Genomic DNA, 26,900 nt, shown 5'->3' on the forward strand with positions numbered 1-26,900 from the left:
AGTCCAGAAAATGCAAAACAGTAGTAGTGGGTGAAGAATTTAAATCACAACAGTAATGTATTTCAGTATCTGTGATGGTAAGTATTGCACCTGCTGCATGTTAATCTGTGTTAACTGGATATGAGGGAGTTCCTTATACTCTTCCTGAGAAGAAACACTCATCCTTCTGCCTTTTTTCAGCTTTTATTGATGGACAGTAATCCAGATTTGAGGAGAATGAATTGATGGTACTGACTGTGCAGGGAAGCCTGAAATGCATGGTACAATTCATAGGGGAGGAACAGCCAGTTGCAACAGCTGAGATGCCATAAACAAACTCATCCTGAAGAAAGACTCTACACAACTGTTCTGGCAAGTGGGAAATTTGAAGGTCTTAAACTTTGCAACACCAGCAAATCTTAAACTGTAAAGCCTGCTAGAAGCTATAGATAAGTCATGTCTGGCAGTGAGGAGGGGGACACAATATATCACTGACCTTGGAACGTGCAGCCTGATAAATGCAAAGAAGGAAAATAATTTGCTGGTAAAAGCAAATGTCCCATTTCCTGTTTCGAGTCAGGAGAACAGATGAAAGCCCAGTTAACTGAAACTCAGTGCTTCTGGCAGAATAACATGTGCAAATAGACTCCGAGCAGGTGGGTTGGACTGGGCCATTTCTAGAGATCCCTTCCAATCTTAATGTTTTTGTGATTATGTGCTCTTAACTGCTTTTACCTGCAGTACTACCTGTTATGGAGAGCATTTCTGAAACAAAGGGGTCTTTTTCCCTTTCAGAGAACTATCTCACTCGATATGCTTGGTGTAATGCAAGTTGAGAATTTCATGTTGCTGTATATTGAATCATTTGGGGATATTTTTTTTCTGTGGAGTGTAAACAGAGTTGCAAGTGATGCCGATGCAGTACCAGGTCCTTAAATTTTTACTCATTGTTATTCAAATAAAAGCATTCATTCACTTAAAATTGGCAACTGTATGACCTATTACAACAGCATGCCCATCTGCATGTTAGAGTAAATTATTAGACTTTCACTGAACCAAAGCACAACTAAATCAACTTAGATCATCTGAAAATAAAGCCCTGACTCATAACCTGGAATATGAGTGTTAGGGGTTTTTTCATTATAGACATTGAAACACATAAAAAGTAATAGAAAAACACTGAATTCAGCCCCCATTAAGTTCACCACTTCATCCATGCACAATAGAGTTTGGGGCTCAAATTTTAGTAGTTAGAAAATTATATCCTTTCTTACATGAAAATGTAAGACACTGAGTAAAGAAAACATTAGAGATATGTATGGTCATAAATATGTTGGATGTTAGGCATAGAGAGGAAAAAATAATTGACTGAATTACTAATCTTGAATTATTTGCCCAACACCAAGTTCCAGTGGTCAGGTTTTCTGATGCTGTGCTAAACACATGGTGTTTGTCTTAGAGTAATTTGGAAATATGACAATGAAACTGAACTGTCTTATAAACGCACAAAATTGTTCCACTATCATTTATGCTAAAGGATTTGCCTCTATTAACTCATTGTATTTAATTGAAATACAGTAGCTGAAAATAACAATATGCTCCATCTTAGTGTCTCTTTTCCTAAATACACTGGCGCAGCAAGATGGAGTTACTAGCAGTGTCAGACAAAGTTGGAAGAAGGAAGGGAAGACGATACATCCATTAGAAAATGGCCTTTAATAACACATTTGTGGCCTTTGACAACAGGGAGGCTACTCAGTGTGTATGCAGCTCCCTTTGATTGTTCAATTTATATATGAGCTCCATGTTTGGAAGAAGTAAAGAATATGTGTTTGAGAGCAATTATGTGAATAAAGGATAGAATGTGAGCCAGAAAGAATAATTTGGCCTTGAGTAATGAGTATTCTTAGAGCATCCAGACATTAAAAGATGATTGAATTGGGTGGCGTCAGCTCAAAAAGAAGTTAGAACGAGAAATTCTAAATCAGTATTTTGTAGGCCAACTGTGCGTCTTCCTATTTTCATGCAGCTGTAAACATTAAAACAAGGGCTCCAGCTAGTCATCCATTTCCTTAATGTTTTAATAGATTGTCTTGTCCATTTTGTAGCTCATTTATTCACCGAGTAAATTGAGTGTAAATGTTGTATGAAGTGGTACAGCTCCTTTCTTTGCTGTAGTTTTTTTCATTAAGTAATGAACGAGCTCAGCAGTTTAATAAGCATTGAGACCTGTTTTACTATCTGAGAGTCAGAATTGTCCTTTTTTATTGACCTGGAGCTCTTGTGATTTACTTTTTTAATAAATGGTGAAAACATTAGTAGAGGCTAGCTATTTTCAAGTAAATTAAGTTCTTTACTGTACCTGGTTTCAGAGTTTAATTATACACTTTAATGTTCCCATTGAGATCCAATGTCAAATGACGTGTTTCAGAATGAAGGATAGAACTAAATGTATTTATGGTTGTGAGGAAGGCTTCTGACTTGTAAATCAACATGATAAAATACAACAAGCTGAGTTTCTTTAGAATATTTCAATTATACATATATTTTTTACCAAATTTATTTGGAAGTACCATAGCTAGATAATAATAAATCATAAAGAACAATTTACTGCTTCTAGTACATAGTTGCAAGGTGTCTGAATTTTAACTTTTACAATCATAAATGACCCTTATAATGCTATATATATGGAAACTTTTAAAAGTATAAAACCTTATGTATTAAATTGCTTCTGTTTTGTCCATTTGGTGAATACTGTTGTGCTATGATCTGGAAAATTACCAGCTAGAACATGATTGTTGCAGCCAGAAACACTGGAGGATGTATTTGTAAAAGGGAATGATTTTATGACCTACCACCTCTCACTTTATCAGTGATCAATGCAGATGATGTTCATGTCATTACAACTTTGAGATGATTAAGACTACACAGTTTAACTTGTACCTTGTAGTTCAAAGATAGTTAAAAATACCCAGGCCTTCAACATCAGGATTCAGCAAGATTTCAGAACAGCCTTCAATTTTTTTTCCTAATTTGAATTTTAACCATTTGAATGAAATTATATTAAAGAGAAGTAAGTGTGCATTAACAGTAAGATGAATTAGGTTCTTATGTAATTAACATAACTTATGTTAAAAAGCCTTGTTTATAAAATATCACTACAATATACAGGTAAACTGAGAGATTTTCTAGTTGAAAAAAAACCCCAACAATCCATTGTTTAAGCAATTAAATAATTTGAATTAGGCAGAGAAACATATTGCCATGGAAGTTGTATTTTTCGTGGTGCTCAATCTTCTATCTCCCCCATGAACAGAGTTCTTTGGATAGACTGCATGTAATACTACCCATCATAATTGTCTTTCTGGAGTCACAAACCAGAGTAGATTATGGAAGGAATAGTTTTTATCTGAGCTAAAGATTATCTTGAATTGCTGTCTTACCTCAGTTTTTTCTGGTACTGTTAGTAGTCCACTATAGGTGCATAGAATTCAGTGTGGTCTAGTTTGTAAACTGCGCTTAGGATGCATAAGCTTAAAGCTGAATTGCAAAGTATACCATAAACTTGTCCATTGCCTCATTTATCCAATTTATAGAATAAGAATAGCATGTTTTTAAATGAGGTTGTCTTTTTGAAAGCTGAAGAATTAATGAAAGAAAATTTACTTGAAATTTAGTTTACTCATGTTACATAAGATCGGGCAGAAAAAAAATCATCAACCATAGTGTTGTGTTTGAAAAATCATCCTAGTTATGCAGGCCCTTAAGACAATAATTTTGTGGCATATTTGGAGGCTTAATCTGAGTTCCTAATTCTTACTTCAAATATTTTAGTGTTTTCTTCTGTGTATGCTGTAACTAATGCCTTGTCAGACCCCCCTAGATTTTCCCCAAGAACCTGCTTTTATCTTACATGATACAAAGCAGAAGTTAGGTGTAACTCTGCGGAGCACTGCACTGGTGTATGCACTCATCACTAAATGATGGTCTTAAGCAACAATTAGCTTGTGTGGCAATATAGTTTAACAGCTACAGAAATTAGAGAAAGAACCCAATTGTCCTACTAAAAAAAAAGCGGAGGGTGACACGACAACTTTTAGCCACGGTCATTAGATTACTTTTCTTTGTATTGTTTTTCTTCCTTTTTATTTTTGTTCCACTGCTTATTCATTTTACTTGTTTTATTTGTTTCTTATTAGACATTAAATTATCCCAGACAAAGAACCACATGTTTACAGACATTTGCAAAAGAGCTAGTGAAATGAGTAGTAGTATACCAGCATTATAATAACAACAGTGATGATAATAATAGAAAAAAATGCCTGTACTTTGAAATTCAGAAAAAACTTGAAAAGTACCAAGTGCTGTTGGCATATCTTCAGTGGATATTGCACTCAGTACTTGGCAAACCATTTTCACCAGCTTAGGGAATACTTCCTCACAGATTTACTTTCAGAGTTTCTGGCAGGTAGATAAAATATAAGAATAAAGTTTGTGCCTTTTACCCAAGAACTAAGTTAACCTTGAGAAAACATTCTTTAATACTGCATTGCCATATATACATTATATCTAATGTAAAGAAAAGCAAGAAAAAAATTCCAAACCTCATAGCAAAAGTATTTTTTTTCTTTTTCAAGCATTGACATCACATAGGGTTGGATTCAATGACAGATAGTGACAGGATTCAGACTCAGTGCAGTGGAAGTTAAGCAGGCAACGGAAACTTAAAATTGATTTTCCTTCACCTTATGCTTCTAGAATATGAAGAGGTATACATTATTGTATATTGAAGATACATCTGTATCTGTATTAGGTTTTAGGGTGTTTTTTCACCCTAGGCGTATACATTGCCTTTTGAAAAAAAGAGTAAAGGCAGTGTCGGTGTTGCTGCAGCAGATTTCAAGCCACTGAGTTGCCCATGTCCTTACGGCTGGACTGTAGTGCCTGAAGGCAATGTTCAAACACAGTACCTTTGGCTCTCTGCCTCATTGTGAGAAAACAAAAGCAGAGACAATGTTTTGACTGCTGTGCTGGGACACGGCATCCTCATTTTTCTGGTGCAATGAGATGTAGTAATACATCTCTAACATGAGCTCAGCTAACTTGGTGCCACTGAGATTTGAGATGCAAAGACTCCAGTGGCAAATTTGACATGCAGTCATATTGACAGTATTTTGAACTACTGAAAAAGTAGATTAGCGTCTTCTGAAGTAATTTCTGTGTATGTAATTTATCCTGAGTACTAACAAAATGAGAGTTTGTTTTTGGAGTGATTTTGAGCCTTATCCTTTGCTTTGTTAGGATAAAACCTCATTTTTTGCTGTTGAAATATGTAAATAATACACTTGTTATAATGATATTTTAGTACCCATGACTAATAGCTACAACAAATGAAACTACACACGTGGAGTATTTTGCCCCAGCCAGAGATGCTTTGATGCATCTCTGATGTTTTCAGAGGATAAATGCTCAGTGCATGGTTAAGGCTCACATTATTGAGTAAGAAAAGAATGCTACAAGTGAAGATCTTTTCCCTAAGAATCTTTTAATCTAAACAGAAGATTTAAGCAGATGAAATAGAGATAATGGAGGAGAGATAATGGAGTGAGAAAATTTCACCTAAGGTCACTGTGGATCAGTAGTACAGAACTTTTGTATTTTGAATCCCAGTGAAATATTCTGTACAGGCTTTGTCAATCATTCAGAGATCATTAGTGATTTACAAATACGTGCACATGTTAAATTTGCAATTACTAATGTTGATTTTGTTTGCTGTATGGTAATTTTTCCAGAAGGTAATTTGCTGTTCTGCTTTGTTCTTATCAGTGTTATTTTACCATGTCTGATAGCAGGAATTTTTTAGTAATTCCAGGCAGTACCTTGATCAAAGTAGCTGAGTAGCTGTGCCAAAGTCTCAGTGTTGAGTCTTTATCAATGAGCACTTCATCATCCTTCAGATGATGACATTGAGGATAGTTATATTTCTCTCACCAGAAAGGGAGGAAATAGAGAAGTTCTGGAGCTTGAGCCTGATTCAAAGTTGTTTCTTTATAATTAATTAATAAATTATTTTGGAGCACCAAATACAATATCCTAATACAGATTTGATCCCATGACCAAATTTTACCAAATCCTGCATTTGGCCAAAACTATGTGTAGGAAGATTTGTGACTGGTAACTTATTTTGCTTTGATATTTGGAAATGGGGTCACATTGGTCACCCAATTTCCTGTTGATATTTTTAAGGCTTTCTGACTTCATTGTTTTTTGGAGGAAAATTGAATGTGGTGATGCCATTAACTAATGCAATGGTTTTAATTTGGCATCTCAGACATACAGTGGGATGAGGCCTAATACATCTTCATAGCCACCTGAAAGTGGTGTTATATTTTTAAGATGTCAACAGGGTTATCCAGTCCATCCATATCATAGGAAATCAAATTGGGAGGAAATCAAAATGAAAGTAATCAGAGCTGTACTTCTATTTAAATGTCATTTTTCAAAAAAAAATAAAATTGTCAGTTTCTTTTTCCCACCATCTTTCTGCATTTTCTCCTCTTTCTCTCTCTTTCCCTCTTTCCCACTTTCTTTTGCACTTTATCTTTTTTAAAAAAAATTTTCGCCTGTTGCAGCAGTAGTCCCTGAGAACAGTCAGACGTCACTGAATGCAGGTGAATATACTATATGTGATGGCTTAGGTCTTTTTCCTACTAATGCTGGTAGTTCAGTGGCTAAGGATGAGAAAAATTATATATTTACACTGCAATTATAAGAATTATATGGTTTACTGTCTAAGTACTATTCCACATCATGGTAATTATCATGATATTAAATAGCTGAGTGTCATCATAGAAGGAACACAAGTCATTACCACAGTTCTACATATGATAACTCTTAAACATAATTGCTATGTAATCTTTAGGTGATTGAATTATCATGCAGACCCATGTGCTTGCTGCCAGCACAGCTATGCATAAAAAAACCTGCTTAATCAAAGATTACCGCTGTTTCTTTTTTTTAATTGAATGATTTTCAAAACAAGGTAATTCAGGGCCAGGTTTTGGAAAAACTGGCTACTTTTACTCAGCTTTTTTGAAGTGTGTGATATGAATTTGCTTCAGTGAATAATGTGAAGAACAGGTATGCATAACTGCAACAACGACATAGGTACAAAAGCAATGTTTGCCTTTTCATGGGCTACATGTTGTGGATCCACAAACTCACAGAAGTCAAGTCATCGTCCTGATCAGGTCTGGATCAGATGCCTGATTGTTAAGGTAACTTTTGCAGATGTTACAAAGTGGTACCAGGTGGCCTTAGGGGAAAGATTATATACTCCATATAGGGGTTCCTATAACCATCAGAAAGTAAATTTAACAAATGTTAGTGGAAATGAGTCTCTGACATTATATATGGAATCATATTTTTTATGATGTGTATTTGTTATGAAATGTACTTAAGCTTCAATGTCCACCAGTTTTCTTTCATTTGTAGTGTTTGTTCAAGGCAGTTGTATGTAGATTCAAAAGAGTATAATCGGTATAGCAAATTTGCTTTACATAGAAGTATGATTTTTGTGGTGACAGAGTGACTTTCATGTAGACATTTTTTCCATAAACAGATTTCATTCTTTTCTAAAATTTCTTTTCTAAAAGTACATAGAAAAATCTCAAGAAGACATTTCTTGGATCTCTTGACAGCTTGTAAAGCAAGCAAAAACAACTGGTTGATATAATCTGTTACAATATTTTCCTAACCATTTTCTTTCTTTCTTCAAAACAAACTCCAGAAGTAATGTATTTACTTGAGCTGTGAGCGTATATAAGATAACCTCACCTCTGAACTAACATACTGTTGCTTCTGAATACAAAGTCAGAATATGAACCAGGGTGGCCTTATTTCAGAGAGCAACATCTGCATCTGTGCCTGCGAAAATGTGGTGTTCTTGCATGCCAATAACTATAAAGGATTTCTTGCACCACAAATACAACATCCCATTCTGATATTTAATTTTGAGCTGATTCACATTCCTGGAATTTGTCATTCAGAAGAACCAGATCAGGCTGAGACTTTTAGTTGCACTTAGAGCTTAATACGGATTTATTATAGGAATGAGCATGGTAAAATGTGTTTTGTAAAGAAAAGTGGTATTTCTAATATATTTTGCTGCATTCTGATATACATGAGATATATATTATATACTAACAAATATGGGATATTGCGGTCAATTCGTAATGCTCACGTTTTATGTACTGAATAAAATTTCTTCACCAATTAGTTTGCATAAACAATAAAGGGATCAAAGTTTGTCATTTCATCAAAAATCTTTGCAGGTTTAGGAAGATTTGGGTGTGGGTTCAAGCTATACGATTGTAATCTGTTTCATTGCAGAATTGAACTGCTAACAATAAATCTGACACCTTTGGGTCCAAGAGTCTTAGTTCAATCAGAAGCAGAGATGAACAGAAATTGCATGATCATTGCACAAATAACATCTCTGTCTACCTGCCTCTCGTCTTTCTAATGGCAAGAAGAGTTTAGAACTGGTGATTCCAGTTATGTGATGCAAGTAATGTCAGGAATTGAACATGTACATGGCATGGGTTATTTCTAGCCTGGTAATTAAGGGGGAGAGAATGCTATGGAAGATTCAGCATATGGTTCTGTATAATTTGAAGAAGTGGTTGAAACTAAAAATTCAGAAATTTAGAATTCTTCCCTTTGACCTCCTTTCCACAGACATGATAATGGATCATTGTGATCCATGAAAAAGTCTATGCATTAAAAAAAACAAAAACAAAAACAAAAACAAACTTGGCCATTGGAAATAGTCTTCAAATCTTTCAGTGACTATTACCCATCTGTTTGATGACAGTCAGCTACTACCAGTTCAAATATGTTAATAAACTAATGTGAAACACAAATGCGTTGCATATGTCTATTAATCTTTCTGAAAGGAGAGGGACAACATCTTATGGAGGCATAAAGAAACTTGCATGCCTCTGCGTCCTCAGTCTGTGAGATCTCTTTGACTCTCACAGGAAGAATTTTGTGAAGTCTTTGGCTGTTGCGAGTAGATAAACTTTATTTCTGTGACTTTTTTCTGATCTAACTTGAAAAGGTGAGCAGAGTGATTAGACTTGCTTTCAGATTTAACACAGCTTTTTTTGACATGCTTAATGCTCCTTCCATTAATACTAGTGGCCAGTGTGTGAGTATGAGCGAGTATGAGATAGCATGTCTTACATTTTGATCTCAGGTAGACGCTGTAATACATACACTTGATGCTGTTTTGCAGAAAATGTTACTTATATTTAAAAACTCTTAAGCTTAAAAATCAGCAGCATTGTGAAGGTAAAATCACAAGCTCTGGTGATCCACACTCTGCTGAGATGCATAATTTTATCTTTAGTATAAATTAGGTGAATCTATAGGTCAATGGCTGTCCACTGTCATGTTTCCTCCTTGTCAGTCTTAGGAACTGTAAACATAGTTTCTGCAAGGTAGCTAAGTTCTTAACTTCTGCAATTTGAAATAATCCCTAGAGAGTCAACAGTTTGTGTTAACTGAGGATAATGACCATATTGTAATTATACATACAGATTTATTAAAGAAGTATAGAGGACAAATGGTTATATCAACCAGAAACAGATATCACATACTTTATCAGCATGCACAGGATCATTGTGTCAGCAGAACAAATAACCTGGAAGTAGTAAAGAACTATTATTATATTAGTGATTTGTGGGGAAAATCCTGAATGATGGAAGCATAATGTGTTGGTCTTTATATTTGAAAACTTACTATGCTCAATGATGTAAGGATGTACAAATAGGCATTTAATCAATATGACTGCAAGTCTTAGTCTCAATTGGGTGTGTTTTAGTTAGTGAATACAAGATAGGTTGTGGATTTTTTGACTGAACACTGAAGTAGAAATAATTTATGAAATATTGGTTGTGGCTTTACATCCTTTTCTCTAGGAAATAAATGCTAAACATCATGAAGCTTGATTGAATGCTCCTCTTTGACACTGAAATAGCTCTTATATCAATGTGAAAAGTATTTCTGGAAATTATAGAATGTGAAAAAGCAATCTATACAGATGCTATACATAAGCATAATTGAGGACACAACAGTAGTAAAAATTGACTCTGCAGACCATTTTGGTGGTTCCTAAATTCTCAAGATTTACACATTTGTTTAGGCACTTCTCTGAATTGGGGTGTAAAATATTATTTCAGAGATTAGTTGAAAGTAAACATTTTTAAAATGTGTGTTTGTCATATGTTGTAAGAACAAAGGCAACAAGTTTTAGGATAATCAGCTAGTAATGTAGGCCATATAAAATCAAATGAAAACATCTGCAGTTATTTAGGCATAGCGTACAAAGTGTTTTAATGGACTTTTAAAAGATTCTTCTGCATTAATTACACCACAGGAGTCAATCATAGAATCATAGAATACCAGGTTGGAAGGGTCCTCAAGGATCATCTAGTCCAACCATTCTTGGCAAAAGCTCTGTCAAGACAAGATGGCCCAGCACCTTGTCGAGCTAAATCTTAAAAGTGTCCAATGTTGGGGAATCCACCACTCCCCTGGGGAGATTATTCCAATGGTTGATTATTCTTATTGTGAAAAATTTTACTCTAGACTCCAATCAGAATCTCCACAGGAGTAACTGACACCCATTCCTCCTTGTCTTTTCCATGTGACTCCTATAAAAGAGAGTCCTCCACCCTTTAAGTACTGGAACATGGTGATGAGGTCATCTCTAAGCCTTCTTTTCTCAAGGCTGAACAAACCCAATTCTCTCAGCCTTTCCTCCTACAGCAGGCTTCCCAATCCTTTGATCATCATCATGACCCTTCTCTGGACCCTCTCCAGCCTGTCCACATCTTTTTTGTATAGTGGGGACTAAACTGAACACAGTATTCCAGGTGTGGCCTGACAAGCGCTGAGTAGAATGGAATAATGACTTCTTTATCTCTGCTGGTGATACCCTTGTTGAGTGGGTTTGTTTCTGTGTTTTTGAGGGGGTCTGTAAGATTTAAATTACCATAATAGCAAAAAGAAGTTAGGAGTTTTAAAAAGTTGCAAGCAGTCACCAAAGAGCTGCCCACAGAAGAGGGAAAAATCAGATGTGCTTGAAGAATATATGATAAAATGGCATCCTTTATTTCATTCAGAGCGTGAAATGAGTGGTATGAATACGGTATGCCAATAAGAAGTGTGAATGTTTTTGAAGAAAATAGGTGGAAAATATTTTTTCTTTAAAAAAATGAACACTTTTTCTGTTAATTCCTTTTTAAAAATTTTGCTTAGTGACTATTTAAATTGTTCATTGTGATTACTGAGGATGAAATGCTTATACAAATAGTAGCTAAGACACTGATGATTGATTGTAGGCTAAGCAGTTTACAAAGGGGATTTCTTAAATAAATCTGTATAAATTTTTAGGTATCAGTGTCTGTTTACAATCTTCTACTGAGCTCTGCTTAAAATACAAGATTCAATACTCAGCAGAAGTACATCTGCTGAATGGAATCGAGTTCTGTGGCTATTTTTACTGTAGATCTAGCCTCCAGAAAATTGTGACTCATGCTTTAGAGATTAAGTCTTGAAAAGAAGACATGAAATCTTGTGTCACTATGCAACATTTATAAGAATATTGGATTGACTTTAAATGATAATGATTGCATCTCTCAATTTTCTTCCCAGATTTTTTATAAAACCAAACCTGGAACAAAAATTAGCCCAAGTGTCAGAACTCTTTTTTTCTTGTCAAAATTAGTTGAGGTCACAACTTACCCAAGTTTTCCGTATAAAACTGAACTAGACAAGGCTTATGCCTGTCGTTTACATATAGTTTGAAGAATCTTTAAAAATGGCTAGGCAATTTCCTTGGGCTTATGTTTTACTGTTTACAGTCCTCACAGATCTCTATACTGGACTTTAATGAGGTATCAAATGAATTATTAATGACCACTCAGAAGTTTGTCTTTCATTTTCAACTATAATTAGGAAAGTGTGCATGGTAGCAACTATATTTAAGATAAACCAAAAGACATTGAGTACAGTTGTAGTTTCTGTCCCCCCAAATCTGCTTTTTTATGTCATACGGATTAAATTTATGTCCTGCCTAGTTCCTACTTTTTATAGTATTAAATTATGGTCAAGAAAAAATGTATTTACAATGCATATCACACTTGCACATTTTTTATTCTGTTCAGGTACAATCCGCATATGGCATGTCTGTTTTTCTAGTGGCCACAGGAATATATAATCACTCATCAAAAATGTTATTTGTTTTTTCCTTTAGGGGCTGATGTTATAAATTTTGATGGCCATGTAGTGCTACCATACAGATTCAGGAACAAGAAAATGAAAACATTGAAAGATGTCATCTCTTTGAAATTTAAAACCTCTGAAAGCGAAGGTGTAATCTTCCACGGAGAAGGACAGCAAGGAGACTATATCACCTTGGAACTGAAGAAAGCCAAACTTGTTCTAAATTTAAATTTAGGTATGCTGTGATTGTTTGTTTTTGTGTACTTTTTAACTCTCCCAAGAAAATTTTAGGTCAAATATTAGATCCTTTTTTCCCCAGTGATATGGTAGGCCAGATCATTTAATCAGATGATTTGGTGAAAATGTTGTTCATTCCCTTTCCATATGTTTGGAGGTTTTTTTCTGTTCCATTCCTTCCTTTTTAGTCTGTGTGAGATACCATGAAAATAAGATCATACAGAAAAACAAGATCAGCAATATATTGTCCTTAGAAACTTGCCACAAACAAAAAAGTTGTTGCTAGAATTTTTTAGAATATTTGGCCGCAGCTGTGGCTTTGTGTGAGAGGACACTGTCATCAGTGCTAGAGGAATAAAGGCCACCCTTAGGAACCTTGCAGCAGAAAAAATACCATCTGGGAAGCTACAGACCACATGAAGTTGAGGTTCAGCAGCCTTTCTAGAATCTAAGAAGTAGGGCTAGGAAAGGATAGAAGATATACCTGTTTATCAGGTGTTCTCACAATGATGTTCTGTATATGTTACTCTAGTTCCAGCCTCCTTTCTCCCTCACAGTGAAAGACTACAGGCTCATGAGTGACCTGATTTATAAAGTACATTTATTAGGAAAAACCCCAGATTTATCTGGTTTCAGGTGTTGTTGTTTTTTCCTTTCAAACAGAAGAGTTTTACAAAAAGATTTCATGTAACTTACTTTAGTTCTCTTACAGACATTTGAAGAGTAAATTATTCTCTTCATTATTTACATTGAATAGTAATTATTTCCACTAGCATTTTCTCCTGTGCTTTTTCTAAAGATCAACATGAGTAGATGATGAGGAGGAAAGCACATCTTCCTATAGCAGTTATCTATTTTAGCAATTTTAATTGCAATGCTAGCCCATTCATTTCCAGTTTCTCCACATTCTTCAGTTCAGTCTGCCTTTATAAGCTATTATAACTTCCATGTATATGCTTGGTGGGGATGTTATTAAATCACTAGGGTGATAAATGGGAATAGGCCCTGTGAGACACACTTAATAAACAGAAGTAATGGTTTATGGTGTTACTCTTCCTCTGCCTGAGAGTATTGTCTTTGCACCAGAGTCAGTGGAAAAGGATGTTCATTTAGCCCAGTAAAATCCAGAAACTTAGTTTCAAACATCAGTGGGGAGGAGGATGAGGGGATGAGGTAGACTTAGGTTTTGTTTTGCACTGGATTTGACTTTGCATTGAAGGAACTGAGGCTCATGGACATGCATGGAATTTTTTATTTTTTTAACCAACAGCTGTTGAAGGATCAGTGACCTTCAGCAAAAAGGCAGCATGGTCATTTGTAGGGGAATAATATCTTAAGCTATGGAATTGTGATTGGCCAGAATGTGTTATCAACATGCACATGCCTTAAACGTCTGAGTTGCAGACATGCTTGATGGTAAGAAATTCTCAGCTCCAAAAATGCGTTAGGTCCTCATGTATTCAGAACATGGAAGATTGCACTGAGTTATTGGGCAGCGCAGTAATTTTTTAAACTTACTGCTGAATTAGTCATTTGCTGCTTCAGTCGAGATCCATGCAATCAACCTTTGCTGACTTAGCTATGTCAGTCAAATTGCAATGAGATGTGATGTCTGACTAGCATAGCCGCACTGGCAAAAGCCCCTTGAAAACACAGCAGAGAACTACAAAACTGTACTCTTGCTACTAGTTTGACTTGCAGAATAGGAAGGTTGCTGCATAAGGAAAGACTGAAATAAGCTATGTTACCAGAAGACATTTTTGCTGCTGTTAGCTCAGTCTGCATTGAGCCTTTTCTTATACACGCAGTGGTGTAGCTATACTGGCAGAGTCCATGAAGTGCATATTTAAGTGTTTGCTGTTACCAGACTGAAAAGGGGTTTTGTTACAAACACCTGTTATGAGGCACCATGTCCTCCTCTACAGCTGTAAATTGGTACAGTTCCAGAGCAGCTCAGGACCTGGCCCAAAGGTGACAGCTTTTCATTTCTGCAGTGTAGGGATGAAAACACAGAAAACCCCTAGCTGAAAACAACTTTACAACTGAAAGTAGATACTGCTTTTCTGGTTTGCCTCCAAATAACTACTGTAACAATAACTATACAGTTCCCTGATCAGATACTTGCTGTATTCAATCTAGCTGTTTATATTTATGGCAGGAGCCCTCCCCAATCAGCAGATCGTAGCAGACGGACTTCCTCCAGCTTATTGTGTGTCTGGTATGATTCAGGTGAAATATTGACAGAGCAAGAGGAAAATGTTTGCCTAACTGGTATGAGGTGCTATTGTTTCTATTCTCATCTTAGGCAGCAACCAGCTTGGCTCTATTTATGGCCACACATCTGTGATGACAGGCAGCCTCTTAGACGATCACCACTGGCACTCCATCATCATAGAGCGCCACGGGAGAAACATCAATCTCACCCTGGACAGACACATGCAGCATTTCAGAACCAATGGAGAATTTGATTACTTGGACCTGGATTATGAGGTAGACAGTGAAACGTCTTTGTTTTCATTCGAACTGGCTTATAAAGCTAAGTCCAATAAGAAGAGAAAAGAAAATAATATAATTTAAGATGTTTTGGTACTGGTTTTGTACATTTGTTTTAATTATTTTTTTCCTTAAATTTCCTGAAATTTTCTTTCCAACATTGTTCTTTCTTTAGCGCAAATTAAGTTTCTTTTCATTAGTCTACCAGATCCCATCTGCTGTAAGTCATCTCAGCCTTTTGTTTTAAAATGGGAGATCTATGTTATTCAGCAAGCTAAGCATACACTACTTTTAAAATCTCTAAAAGCAGCTGCTGTAAGCAGGAAATACATTATAAAAAAAATCATACCATCTGTTATTCCATGATAATTTTGTACTTGAATCAGAAAGCCTCATTCTGTGGTGACAGTTAGTATTAATTTTTAGGAAAGGAAGCAGATTAGAAACTTTTTACTAATATGGATCTTGATCTTTCTTGTCTTAGGTAGGTAGGTACTTCCTTGTATTTTCACAAATATGCCATCAATAACTTATTTTTATAAAGAAGCAATAAAGAGTTAGGAAAGTTCTAAGAAAACTTTTGTTTAATCAGTCAGGTTAATGTATACAAGTGTTGGTAGTAAATAAATGTGGATTTTTTGTTTAATTACACTCTGGCATCTGCTATTATGATGAACTTGTTCAGTTCCTCTAAATTTTTACATGAAATTCAGCACATTGGTTATTACAAACTTTGTATAATGATTTTCTTGCAGTCTTTACTGTTTCTAATGAGAATTAATGTAGTTGGCTGAGCCAAATACAGATATTTCCATCCTTGCAACTTTGTAAGCAGTGAGAGGAAATCAAAATGATGTAATGAAGAAAAGTTTGAATTAACTTTTGTATTGATGTTTTTTATAAACAATGTTTTGATCGAGAATATGATATGAATATTTGAAAAAATTACTTTTGATAGTAAATGTTACCAAATCAGATATTTACTCACATTCCAACAAATCTTTATGAATGCCTTCTTTGTTAGCAGTTATAAAGAGAAAGTAGTGAACAGATTTGCCTGTACCTCTACTACTCATCGAGCACAGAAGATCTAAACTGAGCTACTGAAAACTGATGAAAATAGATTTTATTAAAGATTTTAAATTGAGTGAACTACAGAAAAAGTTAGGCTGAATGCCATAAGCCAGGGTTGGGCAATTTGCACGCATATATATATATATGTTTATATATATAAAAAAGTATATATTTATGTAGCATGTTTACGTAATATATTGCATACAATAAGTTTACACCTAGTAAGAGTAGAATCCAGGAGATTCACCCTCCTCTCTTCTCTGACATTAGAAACCTCACTGTCAGTTCTCAAAGATACATTTCGGTCTCCAGTTACATGGATCCCCTTGTGTTTAATCGAACTTAATCGAGTGTGTGTGGATATGTGTTCCTGTGGTTCATACAAATGCAAGAGTCTTAACCTCTTCTTCTTCCTTTCCACTCAATTATCTCACTGGTTTTTGAGTTAGTCATCACAGACTAAATTTAAATATGTTGCCCTTGGGCTAAATTAATCACAGTGGATAAACCTGAAAGAGTCAAAACTATTTTTCATAGAAAAAATAGTTTCTAGGTTAATCTCTTTCAGAAAAGTTAAGTAAGCACAAAAGAGGAATAAACATCAGTTCTGATCGCATTTTCAAGGTAAAAAAAAATAATCCTATAAGTCCCTCTTAACTCACTGTCATGGTACATATTTTTTGCAATTTTTCTCCTTTTCTTCAAAATGCTTTCATTTTCTTTTGTCCAAACACATGACTATAACATGCAAAAGAATGTTTGACAACCATTAAAATACTACAGTCACATTCTTCAGTTCATGTAAAGTGCTGTATCTTCTCTAAGGTCAAGTCATGTCAATTTATAATACCTGAGGATGTGTCCGCAAAACACTTTTACATAGCTGGTGTGTACTATTTATATTTTAGTTTTCAGCTGTATAGCCTTTGTTCTTATATGCCAAGTCAAAGCCTCCTCTTTGGGATACAAAGCGATATCTTATACACTTTTAAAATGGAAAATGTGTCCCTAGAGCTGTGTTTCCTGCTCTCAGTAACAACAAGTGGAAATAACAACGAATGATACTTAAAAGCTTGGCTATGTCAAATCTCAGCAGCAGACTACAAGCAGACATTTTTGTGAGCATTTGTGGGTCAGGGAAGCTAAGTGTCATTTATGCCATCATCTATTGGATATAAATACTTAATGTAAATTGCAGGGATTAATCTCCTGAGTCCCTTATTCTTCACATTTGGGCTGCAAAATACTAATGAAAACATGTAGCATTTATTCACTTCCAAACGTTTCAGAAAAGACCCTGATGCGGTAGACACCAGTATAGTCTCTACCCTGTATATGGAGTGACAGGGAGAGACTTCATAAGAGATGAACATTTTTAGTTTGTAAAATATATGTTTTTCTTCAGTTTTTAGCACTAGAGATTCTGGATAACCCAGTGGTTTAGGGTAATGAAATTCAGCATTAAGAGAAAAACAATTCCTCTTTGACCTTGATGGCTGAGTCTTTGTGGTGGTTGTCCTCATCTCTATGGAGATGACTTGGCCTGCTAAGTCATGTGGTAACTCCGCATTGACTATAACTGCATGATAAAATCATGTTCTCAGTAGTGGAAGGTGATCCTGTCTAACAGGGGTTAGCATCTTTACGTGATTCTGTAAAACTCTTCTGGATAAAGTAGCTGTATAAGCATTAAAGGAAACAAATGCATCATATTGGAAGCCCACAACTGCTGTGTTGTATTCTGAGCTCTGACATGCAGTTAGAGCTGAGTGAATGATTCCAATCAGATTATCCGGCTAATTTCCTATCTACTCTTCTTTAGAAAAATAGTGGGATGGACATTTATTCAAAGTTCTTTGAAATACTTATTGTTCAGTGGCGATCAGAAGAGCGGTGCATATATGAATAACTGTGATGTGTGTCTGCTCACTATTTGGACAATTGTAATAACATTTAGGATTTACTACCATGAATATTTGCAATCACGAATTCATTACAGATTTTTTTTCTGCTTTTGTAGTGCTTATTTGATACTTCCTTTTTCTGGTAAGCAGTGTTGCTGGCTCTCACATTTGCCATGTTTGAGTGTTCAAAGAAAGCAAATACATCTACAGCAAATTTGTTTAAAAGTCTTTGTCCTCCCATAACTATCAACCATCTTCTGTTTCATTCTAAGATAACCTTTGGAGGCATGCCTTTTTCTGGGAAGCCAAGTTCTAACAGTCGGAAAAATTTCAAAGGCTGCATGGAGAGCATCAACTACAATGGCAATAATATCACTGACCTTGCCAAGAGGAAGAAATTGGAACCTTCTAATGTGGTAAGAGCATAATTTAATGGTTATCTGAAACTTCTGCTTTTCCTTCTAAAGGAGACTAGAAAGTTTGTGAGTGTGTGTAGCTGACACCCTTGTGATATGGAATGATACAGAACACAAAACAAATTTTATCACATACCCAAAGATCTTATTGTATCTACCTTTATGACTTTTTTTTATTATTATGTCTGAGCATTTTACTTCTGGGGTTCTGTTTCATCTTTCCAAAATTAACCTTCAGTATCAGACAACTACTTTTTAAAAGAAAATCAGCAGAACCAAGAAGTATTTCTTTCCTTTCCTCCCGAATTATAGTAGTCCAAAACCAGCACAGACAAGATTTATTACTAAATCAATTGCAGCTTTCTCGTGGCTTTAAATCCTGGTATCTTCCATCCCTGCAGAGCTAGTTGGATTGCTGGAGTGCAGAAGTCGTTGGAAGGCAATGCTTCTACAGGCCTTTCTCGTAGCTCTGAAAAGCCTCAAGATAATAGAATTGAAAATAATTATTTAGCTTATTAACATTACAGAGCTTGATAACATTTTATTCTATTTTTTCTCTTGCTTAAGCATTCATAGTTGCTTTCATGTTCAAATTTGTGGCTTTATGGGCAGGGTGATTAAGAAAGAATGTACTTTAATTACTGTATTTTTAAGGCTGTAAATGTTACTAAAATTGCTTATTGGTATAAAAAGGCAATGTAGGTAGGAAATAAATGTATTATTGCCATGAGTTTGAGATGGTCTGAATAAGTTGTTCAAGGCTTTCTTCTGTACAAGTTTACAGCCTTCAAAAAGTCCTGCTAACAATATGTATGGTTCCACTATTGCTTTCCTCTTTATGTAATAAATAGTAAAGATTTACATATGCAGTGATGAAGAAGTGCAAAGGATTGATTGCCATGTGATTACTCCTTGGATAGTGATACTGAAATTCCATGTAATTGCATGAACAATGTGGGTAAATGATCAAAGCATACGAAGGATAATTTTGAATATGTGATGTTTGCCTATACAAACTCAGTAATACAGCCTGATATTTGAAAATTTTTCTATACATACATTTCTTCAAAACTGCCAAAGGCAAAGAACATGATACATATGCTTGTGGAGGAAAGACTCCACTTGTAGAATTTTTTCAGCCCAATCACATGAACTCCTGAATCTTTGACTTTTTTTTTTTTTTTTCAAAATTGCCTGTGATTTCCTGCCTGCAGTGCATTTTAAGCTTGTAATGTAACCATGATTTTCAAAGATTGATGCCTGATTTAGAAAAGGATCTTTGTGTAGGAGCAATCTTTCCATTTTGCACAGTCAAGTCCACTGCAAGTTAGTAGGACATATTCTTAAAGCCTCTTCCGGAACATAAGTGTTACTTAAGAGGTTTCTGTAGTGCAAATCCTATTCTTTCAAAAGTGTGGCATAGCTAGCAAGCCTGTAAAGTCTCTGTAAAATCATCTCTCTGTTTTTTGTTTGTTTGTTTGTTTCTTTTTTTCTTTGTTTTTAAACTTCTGTTACCTGTAACATGAAAGTAAAATCCACATAAGCTGCTTTGGCAGTGTTAGTGCTACATCAAAGAGGCCTATGGCATGCTAGTTTAATTTGATGGTTCTGTTGATTTCCAATTCTGAGAATGGCTATAAAAATAGAAGTGACCTTTGTTTTCAGTAGAATTACTCAAATGGCTTCAGCTCTTCAAAAGCAAAATCAATTTTACTCTAACTAAATCAACATGGATTTTTATGTTTCTTACAAAAGCTTTTTTTCTCCTAGTTTTTAGCCTGATTTAGCATGAAAAATAGACTCAGTTGAGACTACTGTTGTTGTTAATCATGTTTATGATGATGGCACTTAAGCAATCCAACAAAGATCAAAGCTCTGTTGTAGGAGATCCTGTACAAAACCAGTGGGCACACCCTGCCCTAAACAGTGTATTATATGAAGAGGCAAGATGAACAAAATGTAATGAAGTGGAACACCAGCAAAGAAATCACTATGGTGATGAGAAGTATCATAAGGGGGGAAAAAACAGAGGAAACAAGAATATTAAAGAGGTATGAGACAGAAGAAAAAAAATATTCTTAGATGCAGATAGTTGAATTTCAGAAATCACACAGTGAAAAGAAGTTGACAAGTTAATGTTACAGAATGAGGAGGCCAGGAGAATCAAAGATGACAATAAGATAATAATCTTGATTTGTTTCTGAAAAAAACTAAAGTTAAAAAAGATTGTAGGTCTCATATACATAGGTGATATGATCAAAAAAGCACCACCAAGCATTTCTTTAATCTATTGAAGAGTAAGGATGTAAAAAGAATTTGTTAGTATTTTATATTTAAATAAAGTCCAACACTGACTTTAAAAAATGTATTTCTTTTAGATTTAGAGGTAAGAATAAGGGGAGAAAGTTTGGCAGTCCTTTGTGATATGTAATACGGCAACAGCTCTTTGGGGATAATGAGTCAGATGGGTGATCTTGAGCAGTGACTGTTGTTCTTATTACTGGCGCCTGATTTGTTTGCATATAAGATAAATGAGGCAAATGATGCCCAAAAGGGACAGTCAGGGAGAAAAGGGCAGCCGAGACAGAGAATGTGTCAGCTTTTCTCCTGAACCAAGTTGCAAACAAGAGTTGGTGATGACTAACTAGCACAGTAGGTGCTAACTCTGGTATAAAACTTGACTCAGGACTAAGACAGAAACAGGGAATTCACTTCTAAACAGTCTTCCAGTCCATCTTTTCTATGTTTTCTACTAAAATGTAACAGGCTTTTATTGCCTTGCATAACTGAAGAATATTGACCCTTGTACCACCAGTGAGAAGAGACTGGAATATGCAGCTAACAAGAAGAAGTCCAGAGAAATTTGAGTTTAGGAATTTAGTCAATTTATCAAATTTTCCTACCCAGAGATATATTAAGGGCAGGCAGTGTGAATACTAATTGGATTTAGTTTCCACAGAACAATGTCTCCAATTTTAATGCCTGTAACTGAAAAATGCTGAGGAGAATCATATTTGCTGCTGTCCATCCTTACATCCACTAGGTCTATGCCCCAACCAGTTCTCCAGCTCCTATGCCATGTATTACTGAGTGCAGTCATATACAAACTTAAGATGAGTGTTTTCTTTAAATGATCTATGTTAAATGAACATTATGTTAAGCTCAAAGGTGAGTAATAAGCTATTTTAGAGAAAAATAGTGAAATAACATGATAAACAGTACATTGCCTGTACTGTATGATCCATCCTGATTTAACAGGTATTGTATTCTTAATAAACTCATTCCCTCTTTTGGGAGCTATGAGTAGCTCTATTAATTGGGAAAGGTTTTAAGACCCAGTAGTATTTTCACGAGGGATAACGTCTGAATGTGGATAGGCAAAATTGATTTACTAGAAGTAAACATGAAGCTAATTTGGAACACAGATTAAAGATCATGAAACAAAGCTCAAGCTACCCAAATTAAGATGTTTTCACCATTTACCTTCCAATGTAATATGAAAAATTCTCTGATAAGACCAACAGTTTCAGTGTAAATGCACAGTATATGTTTGACTTCCAGATGTCATTGCCCAGAGAACTATACAGCAAATCACTCTGAATCTATAGAAAAGGATCTCTTTCTCTTTAAAAAACAGGGATGCTATTATAGAGAAAAGCTGCAGATTAGCTCGAACTCTTGACCTAGACCTAGTGAGCAATCTATATCAGATGGGCTTTACTTAAAAAAGGAGTTGTCTTGTGAATTACAGTCATAGAGAGAATCGATAATCCAGTTCAGATTAATCTGAATAGCTCAGTAGGGAAAATACTAACTAGCAGAGAAATCAGAATTATATGTTACTTCCTCAAGAAATATTTTATGCAGTTAGGATGTTCACAATAAATGCATTCACTGATGTAAAAAAGGATTTGAATGCATTCGGTGCCATTAACATTAATAGGTGTTATACATGCAAGTATCCCATGCATCAGGATGACAGGAGAATGTCAGTTGGATATGAAAGCCTTCTTGTTATGAGGAAATTATTAGGTCCTCACGGTAACAAGGAAGCAAAAGAAATTCTTTAAAATGTCTAACAAAATGAGCACTACTTAAATAATACTGAGCACTACTTAATTGGCATCTGTAACTGAACCCTGAGATGTCAGCTCTTATAAAATGGTGTTGCCCTCTGTGTCTACGCAGGACTGCCTTAACTATGTAATGGAAGTCGTTTCTAGTCCATAGGGCGACTGTTACACTGAGATTGTTAACAAAGGGTTACAAAGGGTATTTCAGCCACTCTCCAGCTTTTTTTTTTCTGTATGTAAAATTTGTAGTTTAACCAAAAATATTCTGTAGCACACTTGGAAATGTTCAGACCCAGACTATTCAAACAAATGAGTTAACTGTTTTGATTTAATACTTAGTTGGCTGAAAACTTAAAATCTCTAGGCAACTTTTAGACCAAAAAACCCCAAAATAGCCAAGCAGTTTATCAGCAAACGAGATAAGGAGAGGTCCTTTGCCCTTACTCAGAAAGTAGTTGTAATTTCTCTCATTCACACTATAACTTAAAAGCTTTCTATAGTTGTTTTAGCTGATTATTTCCCTAAATCCTTGGATATTTTTTGTTATCCATGGAACGTGGGTGTATGAAAAGAACATGGTTTGAAATGCTGAGATTTTATCATAAAGATAGGAACAAATCTTTTAGGAGATCAGCATAAAGAAATCTCATCTCTAGTTCCGTATTATTGGAAACATCAGTGTTAATTAATGATGGAGGCTGCCAACTTGATAGTCTAGTTGCTACTAGTTCTTCTGGCCTTTATAGGTAGACTGTGTGGCAGTATAACTTCTGATACTCTGTAGGAAAAAGAGGTGGCTATGCAGAATAATAAAAATTTACTTAGGAATTTCTTCCCACACATTTTCAGACACAAAGTTCCTATCTTGCTTCCAAATTCTCTAACTTCCCTCAAGATGAACTTTCAGATGCATTTATACAATATGAATACAAAAATATGTGATGTAAAAGATTATAACAGGTAGTCAGTAATATGGAGTTAAAAATATTTATGCGATAAAGATGATGAGAGACTCCTATTGGATTTCTGCATGGTGCTTAGGTGAACCTTATCTTTAAACATCTAGGTACCTTCAAAAATGTTGTTCAATCCTTAATATTTTTTTAATGTACAAATAAATATCAAAGGAATTGCTATCTTGATTATCATAATAATTTCCATACTGCAAAAGATAAAATTCTTCCTTCCCAAATTGAATTGAAATTGCCTCAGAGTATCCAATTGCCATGGTGCATCAGAAAACCTAACGATAAAACAGGATCTACTTTGCCACATGTTAGAGGAATTCTTCAGCAGAGGATTGATCGATGCATTAAAAATCAATTCTGGACAGAGATTTGTACAAATTATTTATGATTTTTAAGGAAAAAAATGGTAATACATCCTACCATTGCAGTCTTTCATGAGAAATGACGAGAACCAGAGTGAAAAATTCATGTCCCTAATTCTAGTCTTGTTTACAGATACATTTTAAAGCCTTGGAAATCAATAAAGTTGACTGGATTTTTGTCAGTTTCCCAAAGAGTAAAATTTTACAGTGTGAAAACTGCGATTTTTTTACAGAGAAAATTATTGACTACAAATATTAGGCATTGTTCATGATCAGCTACTCCAAATCCTTCTGCTTCATGAAATGAAGCTTATCTAGTGTTATCCAGTAGAAAACATAACAGAGAGGTTAGCTCTTCACAAGGTATTATACATTCTTCTTTCACAACCTCATATATTATATTGATTAACACATTGATATAAGGGTATTTGGAAAACTGTATTTCATTTTTATAAAAGGATGAATTATTGCCTTGTTGTAGGCTGCTTTGGTGACCACAAACAAGCCCAAGTTTCTCTGTGATTCATTTCTTCATCTTTGAACTGGGAATATTAATGCTTTCATCTAAGCTTTATCTTAGTTAGACCATAATTCTTCAGGGCAAAGACTGCCTCTTATTGTGTGTATGTATGGTACAAAATATAATGGAGCCACTGCTAGACAAAACAGAAACGTCAGCAACAACATTCTAATAGTAACAACAATGATAATATTAATAACACATTTGTACATGCAACTGGCATTGATCACAATAGTCTCTAGGTTGAATGAAACCTAGAATACTTTTCTAGAGGTAGCTATGATTTCAGTGGAATCTTACCATTTTGCTTATGTTTTTGCCTTTTTTTTTTTTGTGTGTGTTTTACTTAGGGAAATTTAAGTTTTTCTTGTGTGGAGCCACATACAGTGCCTGTCTTTTTCAATGCCACCAGTTACCTTGAGGTTCCTGGTCGTCCAAGCCAGGATCTGTTTTCAGTCAGTTTCCTTTTCCGAACCTGGAACCCCAATGGACTTCTTGTCTTCAGCAACTTTGCAGATGACCTGGGGAATGTTGAGATTGACACGAGTGAGGGCAAAGTCAGCGTCCATATCAATGTCACCCAAGTGAAGAAGAACCGAATAGACATCTCATCAGGTAAGTGTTTTTTTTAAAATTGGTATCATTTTTGTTGGCGGTGTCTAAAAACATCACGGACCTAAAAATTAGAGCAATTGTTTTATAAAATTTAAAATTTAAATTGCAACTATATTAAATCCTTTATTGTTTCATTGAGTAAGAGGTAGAAGAATATTAAATCAGTTGTTAGATTAAAAAAAGACTCAGATATTCTGTCATGAAAACCAGAAAATATATCACCCCTTGTTTATGAGGCAGCATTGCTTTGTATTTTATTTCTTCCGTAGAATGGTTTCGGTTGGAAGGGACCTTAAACATCATCTAGTTCCCACCCCACTGCTGCAGGCAGGGACACCCTCCACTAGACCACGTTGCCCAAAGCCTCATCCAACCTGGCCTTGAACACTTCCAGGGATGGGGCCTCCACAGCCTCTCTGGGCAACCTGTTCCAGTGCCTCACCACCCTCAAAGGGAAGAATTTCTTCCTAACTTCTAATCTAAATTGACCCTCCTTCAGCTTAACACCGTTACCCCTTGTCCTGTCACTACACTCCCTCATAAACAGTCCCTCACCATCTTTCCTGTAGGCCCCCTTCGGGTACTGGAAGGCCCCAGTTAGGTCCCCTGGAGCCTTCTCTTCTCCAGGCTGAACAACCCCAACTCTCTCAGCCTGTCCTCATAGGATAGGTGCTCCAGCCCTCCGATCAGCTTCGTGGCCCTCCTCTGGACTCGCTCCAACAGCTCCATGTCTCTCTTGTACTGGGGCCCCCAGAGCTGGATGCAGTACTCCAGCTGGGGTCTCACGAGAGTGGAGTAGAGGGGCAGGATCACCTCCCTCGACCTGCTGGTCACGCCTCTTTTGATGCAGCCCAGGACACGGTTGGCTTTCTGGGCTGCAAGCGCACACTGCTGTCTCATGTTGAGCTTCTCATCAATCAATACCCCCAAGTCCTTCTCCTCAGGGCTGCTTTCAATCCATTCCCCGCCCAGCCTATAGTTGTGCTTGGGATTGCGCCGACCCATGTGCAGGACCTTGCACTTGGCCATGTTGAACTTCATGCAGTTTGCACGGGCCCACCTCTCCAGCCTGTCTTGCAGTTTTCTTTGCAAAAATATTTGGTTTCAAAAGGGAAGGTACTCCCTTCTTAAGAGTAGCCTAATAATTAGGCTGCTCCTATTACTTCCTAATAATTAGGAAGCTCTCATAAAAAAAAACCCAAAAACAAACCTCCATTTGTTTAACCACAAGACTGGCATGAAAAATACTGTAGCGTTCTCTAAGTATACTGTAGAGTCATGCTGGAGAAGCACCAGAGCTTTCAGTACCTAACTAAGGAGGTTTTGGAAAATACTGGGTAAAAGGTACAGGATTAGGTTTCTTTCTGGAAGAAAGGATGTGTGCTGGTGTCAGTTGATCAGCCTTTTAAAATTAATTTGATACTTCCATTTTGATAAATTGTACTTTCAGTCTAGATTCTTTGTGGGCATTTCTGGATCAGCTGTAGCCAATACGATGTTAGCTACATCACGTCAATTAACACTTTTTTTCAGCAAAGTCATGACCTAATCATGAGTTGGAAAATAGAGGGTTGTTTGCAAATGGATCTAGCTCCACCTAAAAAAAACCCTCCAATGATTATTTGAAGTAGCATATATGGCAACCTAGTTTGTTAACCAGAAGAGGGAAACCTGTTTTGCCTGAAATTGCCTGTGGTTACTATTTTGTCTGTAGTTAATTTCATGGTGGAGGTATTTCAGTCTTCATCAACAAGATTGATATATAGTTACAGCTCTGAATGAATGACAGTGTTTTCTATGTCTACTCTTGAATTTTATTTTAAAATGTATTGTCTACATAGTCATATAAAAAGGGACTTGAAGAAAGGTAAGAAAAAGAAGAAAAAATGCCCTTTTTTAATGACAAAATATACATTAAGTAGGAGAGTAACATTTCATTTGGCAAGTGGACATTTTTGCGAGTTTTCT

At 35.7% G+C, this 26,900-nt stretch overlaps 1 protein-coding gene across 2 annotated transcripts in view; it reads left to right on the forward strand.

Moving 5' to 3' along the window:
• Nucleotides 1-26,900, forward strand: part of CNTNAP2 (contactin associated protein 2) — a 1,224,243-nt gene that overhangs the window by 574,784 nt on the left and 622,559 nt on the right. The window contains exons 5-8 of one of the 2 annotated variants that reach the window (XM_075745282.1): nt 12,302-12,505; nt 14,813-14,997; nt 18,251-18,394; nt 24,668-24,932. In XM_075745282.1, the coding sequence (XP_075601397.1) occupies nt 12,302-12,505; nt 14,813-14,997; nt 18,251-18,394; nt 24,668-24,932 (798 nt within the window). The remainder of the gene's footprint in view (nt 1-12,301; nt 12,506-14,812; nt 14,998-18,250; nt 18,395-24,667; nt 24,933-26,900) is intronic. The other variant, XM_075745283.1, reaches the window with a different exon arrangement.

Source organism: Balearica regulorum, chromosome 2 (genome assembly GCF_011004875.1).
Source record: "Balearica regulorum gibbericeps isolate bBalReg1 chromosome 2, bBalReg1.pri, whole genome shotgun sequence".
Lineage (NCBI taxonomy): Eukaryota > Metazoa > Chordata > Aves > Gruiformes > Gruidae > Balearica > Balearica regulorum.